Source organism: Chelon labrosus, assembly GCF_963514085.1.
Source record: "Chelon labrosus genome assembly, chromosome: 10".
In the NCBI taxonomy this organism is placed as follows: Eukaryota; Metazoa; Chordata; class Actinopteri; order Mugiliformes; family Mugilidae; genus Chelon; species Chelon labrosus.
In genome coordinates, this window is record NC_140360.1 from 6,136,626 (window position 1) to 6,145,242 (window position 8,617).

At 39.0% G+C, this 8,617-nt stretch overlaps 1 protein-coding gene across 1 annotated transcript in view; it reads right to left on the reverse strand.

The window, feature by feature from the left end:
- The window catches only part of LOC311494962 (tumor necrosis factor receptor superfamily member 5-like), a gene marked incomplete at its 5' end in the record, with an annotated part of 29,748 nt that extends 28,284 nt beyond the window's left edge, over positions 1 to 1,464 (reverse strand). The window contains one exon of the mRNA XM_084554243.1: positions 1,405 to 1,464. Coding sequence (XP_084410369.1) covers positions 1,405 to 1,464 — 60 coding nt within the window. The remainder of the gene's footprint in view (positions 1 to 1,404) is intronic.
- Positions 1,465 to 8,617: the final 7,153 nt, after the last annotated feature.

Below are 8,617 nucleotides of genomic sequence, written 5' to 3' on the forward strand. Positions count from 1 at the left end.
CACGATTTATGGCAGCGTTCTAATTCCATACAATAGTCTCTTCAGTTTATGAATTCATAGGAGACATCTTCATAAATTAACTTGTCTGATGTGAATTTGATTTAAAATTCACTAGTTGAAAAAAGGAAAAAACATTTCTACTGATAAATAAATAATATTAACAGAAATGTACCTGCATCACAGTTGGTGCATGAGAAGCACTGCTTAAGTCCAGTAGCTTTATCCATATAAGTTCCATTCATGCAGGGCACACATGACGTAGCTCTGAACTCTGAGCAATCTATGCCAACTCTGTTTCCTGTTGAGAAGACAACCAGTTATTATGTTTCAAGAAATCTTTTTTTTTAAAACCTTAGGATAAAGAGCATGTTGTGAAGCAAAGATTCACACACTGTTATCTGTTATACTGTCATTATTATTACTACCATCAGATGATAGCAAATTAAAAAAAGAGTATAAATAAAACTTCTTTGTTTTTTTTTGTTCAGTAGCAGTTTTCACTTATGATCATACATTTAACGGCAAAGGACAAGGAACTCTTAGTATTCAGTTGGATCTTACCAGGTAGACACTTCAGGCAGCATTTATTCTCTATCTGATACTCCTCTGGAAAACATATGGAGGTTTGACAGCACAAGACTTTCATCACAATTATCTGTGAAGAGAAGTTAAAAGAAACAACGTCACAAAAACAGTCATCTCTCATGTTTCTTTGATCCGTCCATCTCTCCCCTCTGACTTTTCTTAACAATGAAACCTGTCTAGATCATAATAGGAAGCTTACACAAGCAATCGATGAAGGCATTCTTTACAGGGGGACAGTCTCTTCTTAAAACACTGTAAATTTGTTAAAGTATATACATAAATATCTTGATTTCGCTGTCAGTTCCACTTCAAGAACAGTTTAAATCACTGACTTTTAAAAAATCAACTCCTAAAATTAAAGCGAAGGAACAAATATCCTGTCACTCACCTGACAATCAGTTCTACTATAATAATGAAAGTTTCTGTTACAGGTCATTTATCAAACACTGTCAGATAAGAGTTGTTGATATTTGTGTTATTTAACACTAATACAAGTTAAACTATAGAATAGATTGGTCTGTAAATGCAGAGAGGATTCATTCTGTACTGTTATGGTGGATGAGTTTTCTATATAACACACAGTGTTACTGAATGTACAGACTGGTTGAACTCTGCTCTACAGCGCATCTCATCAGAGGGTAACTTGAGAACATACAGTTGACTTTGAGTTGTTGGATGCATGTGAGATGTAAACAGGACTTCAAGAACAACCCCACTGCTTCTATCCCACTAATAGAAATAATCTCCCAGGATTAGGAGGATTAGAGGAGGAGCATTATGATTTATTATCCTGTGATTTTCTGCAGTAAAGAATTTTACCAGAAAAGCTGAAGTTCTCCAAGATGTTCTTCTTGAAGTCTTGTTATATAGCAGGTACATTGTTTCTTGACCTGAAGACATCTCAGTGAGATTTGGGATGAGGTGAGTTTGAACATCCAAGACATCAGAACAGCATCTGTAAGAAAAATTAAAGGTTTATAAAAACTGTATTTTCCAGCAGGAATCCTGGTTATACATTGTAGTTACAGTTACATATATCAATAACAGTTTACATTCACTATACAGTTGAGTTTCAGTTTATAGATTTCACTAAAAGTTTGGACACACCTTCTCATTCAATGGTTTTTCTGTATTTGTATTATTTTCTAGAGTGTAGATTAATACAGAAGACATCAAAACTATGAAGGAACACATGAGGAATTGTAAACAAAGAAGAATTAAGAAAACCAGAATGTGTTTTATATTGTATATCACTGGGTTTGGCTTTGATGACAGTTTTGCAGACAGAGTTATTCTCTCAATCAACTCCTCTTTTCTTTGTATTTTACCACTTCTCTAAAGCCATTTGTACGTTGGCTGGAACTGAGTCATCTTCCTCTTCTGTAACTGCTGGTCCTGCGGACTTCATCTTTTAGATTGTTCCTTTAGAGATTTATTGTGGTTTTGTTATGGATAGATTAAAAATTACTTTTGTCTGAGTGCTGAACACGAGGTCTGAACAAGATGGAGGATTTAGTTTCGTTTTCTGACAGTTTTCGTTTGTATTTCAGTACCTTCGTGTTACATCCGACAACTCTATTCTTCACTCATGTCGTACTTCTTTGTTCCACAACTCAACCCTGGTATTATGAAGAGGGAGACGAGCCATAGTACTGGAAAACAGAGAGACACGTGTTTAGAGTATAAACAGGTCATATATAGAAGTTGAATCCTATTAGATGGGTCATAATTATACAGATATCGACCCATGAGGAACTTACCGATGATGACCAACGTAGAAACCAAAATCCAACAAAAAACGTAGAAACCAACGAGTTAACGTTAAGAACAACATGAAAAAAAAAGGAAGAGAAAGAAGGGGTTACGTGATGCGTTGACTCCGCCAAAAGAAGAACAGTCAGTTTAAAGATTCTCTTCTTCTTCCTGAATTATGCTTCGTCAGTTAGAGGACTAACCATTAAAACTCAGACTGGACTTCACTCCACTCAGTGAATTGTCGAAGGAGGAGTTTAGGCTAGTTTAACTATGCACAAATCACTCAACAACTTGACCCTGTCGATAGGAGGAGCCTCACATGCTGACAGGAGGCACAACCTGCCACAACCTGGAGCTGAACGCCTCCAAGACAGTGGAGATGATTGTGGACTACAGGAAGAACACAGCCCCACTCCTCCCCATCATCCTGTGTGACTCTACAGTCAACACTGTGGAGTCCCTCTGTTTCCTAGGCACCATCATCTCCCAGGACCTCAAATGGGAGCTGAATATCAGTGCCATAATTAAAAAAGCACAGCAGAGGATGTACTTCCTGCGGCAGCTGAAGAAATTCAACCTGCCAAAGACAATGATGGTTCACTTCTACACTGCCATCATTGAGTCCATCCTCACCAACTCCATCACCACCTGGTATGCTGCAGCCTCTGCTAAGGACAAGAGCAGACTGCAGCGTGTCATTCGCTCTGCAGAGAAGGTGATTGGCTGCAGTCTGAAACCTCTCGACGAGCTGTACGCTTCCAGGACTCGCGTGCAGCTAAGATTGTGGCTGATCCCTCTCACCCTGGACACGGATTATTCAACAGACTCCCCTCTGGCAGACGGCTGCGATCCATCGAGTGTAGGACCACTCGCATGGCGAACAGTTTTTTTCCATCCACAGTGCGTCTACTGAACAATGCCAAGCCCCCACCATGAACACATCAAACCCACTACCATCCCACAATAAATGTTCTGGTGGAATATACATATATATACTGTGTATATATTTTTGTATTTTGTTGTATTTTTATATTTTATATATCTGAGAGCAAGTTTCTATATTTATTCTATAATATAGTTTCTATATTTTATTTTATTTTATTTTAGGCGTAACAACACCAAAGCAAATTCCTTGTATGTACGATCATGCTTGGCAATAAAGTATTTTCTGATTCTGATTCTGATTCTGATAGGTTTACTTTAGATTAACGCAGAGAACTGGCACAGAGTCAGCGATGGGGCTTCTCATCAACCTCCTTAGGCGCGGTCTGGTAGAGGAGGCCCGGAACAGAGCACGTGCGGAAGTTTTATGCTAACTCCGCCCAAAGACAGTGTAAGGAGCGCGGCCTTTCGTGTATTCAGTAGCTTTCCACCCCGGCTCTAAATGGTTTCTACAAGGTGAAACATTAAAGTGCGGTGCATCCTATCTAAGTGAGCTAGGCTTTTTATTCAGTTTTTTTTTTTTTTTTTTGGTTTTTTTTTGTTTTTTTTTGCAATTCTTGTTGCTTTTATAAGTTTAACTTATTTAACTTCTCTAACTTGTTCTACTTTTGACTTATTTTGTATGGGGTGGTGGAGGGAGCAGTGTACGACAACACTGGTTCAAGTGACTCAAGTGAACCCAATCACAAACAAACTAACCTGTAGGCAGGTATGAACAATAGATTTTATTTTTATATTCTCCAATTGTGACTGAAACCATAACTGGAGCTTATGACCTTTACTGCAGTTAGCCACCAGTTCATTTTCGAGGAGCAGTTCTGTAATAAAGACCTTTATTACATCTTGGGTGCTCTTTACTTCCATCTAGTGGTCAGAAATCACCATGTGCAGCTTTAATGAGCAAACGGTCACAAAGATCAGTTTCCTTAAACTTTGTTCTCATTTAAAACTAGAAAACCAACCTTTCTCCTTGATGTATTGTCCTGGATGACAGACCGTGTGTTTCTGTGCTGCTTCACATTGGTCCTTTGTTAAGTCAATACAGAAGAATCCCTCAAGTGGTTCACAAACTGTATCTGATGTTGGTGTACATGACCTCTTTACCTTCAGACCAGAACCTATCAACACATATGGAAGTTACAAAAGATGCAGAAACAAAACTCCTATTGTGTTTAATCTGTTTCTGATTTAAAGATACCTTCAGTGGTTAGAACAACTTTAGAAAATGTGACACAATAGTCTCTTCAGTTTATGAATTCATAGGAAACATCTGCATAAATTAACTTGTCTGATGTGGATTTGATTTAAAATTCACCAGTTGATGTTATTGATGCAGAAAATAATGAAAAACATTTGTACTGATAAATAAATAATATTAACAGAAATGTACCTGCATCACAGTTGGTGCATGGGAAGCAGTGCGTGCGTCCATTAGCTTTATCCATATAAGTTCCATTCAAGCAGGGCAGACATGATGTAGCTCTAAACTCTGTGCAATCTATTTTAACTCTGTTTCCTGTTGAGAAGACAACCAGTGATTATATTTCAAGAAATCTTTTTTTAATTCAATTAAAATACAATCTGTTGCATGCTAAGTATAGTGTCATACACTGTTACCTCTTATACTGTCATTATTATTACTACCATCAGATGAAGGTAGATAAAACAAAGAGTATAATTAAATATTAATCTATTGCTGTTGTTCAATAGTAGTTTTCACTTGTGATCATACATTAAAAAGCAGGAAAGGACGAGGACCTTTTAGTATTCAGTTGGATCTTACCAGGTGTACACATAGGGCAGCATTTATTCTCTATCTGATACTCATGTGAAGGTTTGACAGCACAAGACTTTCATCGCAATTATCTGTGAAGAGAAGTTAAAAAAAAACAACATAATTAAAACAATAAAAACAATCATCTCCCATGTTTCTTTGATCCGTCCATCTCTCTCCTCTGACTTTTCTAAACCTGTCTGGATCATAGTAGGAGGCTTGTACAATCTATGAGAAAAGTCATTCTTTATGGGAGGACAGTCTCTTCTTAACACAATGTAAATTTGTTAACGTATATACAGAAATATCTTGATTTTGCTGTTGGTTCCACTTCATGAACAGCTTAAATCACTGACTTTAAAATAATCAGGAACTCCTAAAATTAAAGAGTGGAACAAACATCTTGCCACTCGCCTGACAACCAGTTCTACTATAATAATCAATCAAAATTTTATTTATATGGCACTTTTCATACTTAAAAGCAATACAAAGTACCTCACAGGGGCTAAAAACAGCAAGGACAAAACCCCAACCCTCCCACCCCCGTAAAAACACAGAGAGTAACCGAGACACAGAGACATACAGACACACACACATACACACACACACAAGCTCACACTCACTGTACACACTAGAAAAGAGACATGGCCGGGCACCTAGACCTGGAGCAAGGAAAAAGCCACCTTTGGGGGCCGACCACACCGAGAGGGCCTCCAGCCCACCACTACAGGGAGCGCCGCCATAGAGACAGTCCCGACCCGGGCAGACAGGAGGCCCCACACCAAGGTGCAGAGCCCTCCAGCCACCTGGGCCAGAGCCGCCCACAGGACAGCACCCCTGTCAGTAAGACCAGCAGCAACTCTCAGTGTGGTAGGCCCCGATGAGGAAACACTGGAGCTACTACTAACCGTGGGACTAAAACTGTAAAATAGGATAAAAATGAACAAAATAAATAAAATGCTTTTGAGCTCATAAAATTAAAACATGTAGATAAAGCATATAATTAAAATAGTACAGAACAGAGATTAAATATGACAAAAAGTGTAATTAAAAGGAATAAAGGAAATCAATGAAATCAATGAAATCAATGAAATCAATTAAAAGCCTGATTAAATGGTGGTTCTTGAGCCTCTTTTTAAAAACATCAACAGTCTCTGCGGCCCTGAGGTTCTCTGGCAGGCTGTTCCACAATCGGGGGCCATAATAACTAAAAGCCGCCTCCCCGTGTGTTTTCGATCTAACTTTTGGTATGGTTAAATGGCCAGTGCCAGAAGACCTCAAGGTCTGTGAGGGTTGATATGGTAAAAGTAAGTCAGATAAATAAGGAGGCCCAAGACTATTAAGACACTTAAAAACAAGTAAAAGAACCTTGAAATCAATCCTGAAGCACACGGGAAGCCAATGCAGCGATTTTAAAACTGGTGTAATGTGTTCCCGCCCTCTGGTCCTCGTCAGCACTCGTGCAGCTGAATTCTATAGTAGTTGGAGATTAGAGATACTTTTTTTGGGAAGACCACAGAGCAGGGCATTACAATAATCTAAATGACAAGAGATAAAAGCATGCATCAGCACCTCCGTGCTGGCCTGAGAGAGAAATGGGCGGACTCTGGCTATATTCTTAAGATGGTAAAAACCAATCTTTGTTATGTTTTTGATATGTGGGATAAAACTAAGCTCAGAGTCAAAAATCACACCCAGGTTTTTTACAGTTTGAGATGGTTTAAAATGTTGTAATTTTGTTAAAAGTTTCTCTCTCTGGCCTTCAGGACCAATGACTAAAACCTCTGTTTTGTCCTGGTTGAGCTGCAGGAAATCCGCTGCCATCCATGACTTGATATCTAAAATGCAGTTAAAAAGGACATCAATAGGCCCTGTGTCATCAGGAGACACGGCAATGTACAGTTGTGTATCGTCAGCATAACTATGAAAGCTGATGCTGTGCCTCCTGATGACATCCCCGAGGGGAATCATGTAGAGATTAAAAAGAACTGGACCTAAAATTGACCCCTGGGGAACCCCACACTTGATCTCATGGGTTCCTGAGGAACATGTATCCATACTTACAAAGAAGTGTCGATCTGTGAGGTAAGAGACGAACCATTTGAAAGCATTATCAGAGAGGCTGACCAGGTTCTGTTTAACAAAATGTGATGGTCCGCTGTATCAAAGGTGGCGGTTAGATGCAGTAGTACCAAGACTGTGAGTTTATGTTTATCCAAGTTGAACCTGATATCATTTAAAATCTTTAAAGGGCTGTCTCAGTACTGTGGTTCGTCTTAAAACCAGACTGATGCCTCTCTAAAATGTTGTTCGTGTTTAAAAAAATCATTTACTTGGTTAAAAAACTGTTTTTCGAAAATATTACTTAAAAATGGTAAGTTGGATACAGGCCGGTAATTATTAAGAATGTTGCTCCTCTTCAGAAGGGGCTTCACCACCGCCTTTTTAAAGGAGGTGGGAAGACACCCGTCTGAAGAGAGCAATTCAGTGTTTTAAAGCTGTTCCTCAAGGAATCCATAAACTGTTTTAAAAAATGGTGTGGGAATTGGATCTAAAAGGCAGGTTGTAGAGTTTACTTGAGAGAAAACTCGACCAAGTGTCCTTGCATCAACCAGGGCAAAACTCTCCAGTGTTTCCTCAGGTAAAATCAATGATCCAGGTGTGGCAACAGTTAAAATCTGTTGAGATAAAAGACTGGATCTGATAACATCAATTTTACCTCTGAAGTGGTCTTCACAGAAGGTATCTGTTGTTATTTTATGGGAGATCAATGCTGGAGAAGAGGAATTTAGAATTGGTTTTATGGTCGATGATAAGTCTTTTGAGATGGGAAATTCTTGCCTGTTTGATTGCATTATTGTTGGTTTTGAGTTGTTGACATAAAAGTTCATGGTGGACTGTTAGTTTTGATTTTCTCCATCTCCTTTCAGTACTCCTGCAGACTCTTTTCAATTTCTTTATCTCCTCATTTCTCTGCGGGGTTGTAGGTTTTGTCTTAATTGTTTTTGTTAAAAGAGGAGCCACTGAGTCCAGCGCCAAAACCTCCTGTCCCAGATGCAGCAAAGCAGCCAAGAACATAACTTTGGTTATCATTCATATTATCTGTCATCAGTTTTCCTCTTGCAGTCACATCCAGGTGGGTTGGCTACAGTTCCATGGACCTTAAACATCTGAATAATATGTGAAGCTGTAGTCACAGGCACATCAAGCTGCTTGGAGATGGCCTCGTAGCCTTTACCTTTAAAACGGATTCTAATATCCTGAGACAGCTCGCTCCTTAACTTTCTGTGCTCCATGTTCAGTGTGTTACACATCGTGATACCAAGCAGCACAGTGATTACTTTTCACCCTTTAAATGGGCAAAATGATTCTGTTGACCCACAAGTCAAAAGCTTCTGGTTATTTAAGTGACCACCGTGGGTTTTTCTTTCTTTAACGTACCAACTCTCATCAGAGGGTAACTAGAGAACATACAGTTGACTTTGAGTTGTTGGATGCATGTGAGATGTAAACAGGACTTCAAGAACAACCCCACTGCTTCTATCCCACTAATAGAAAGAA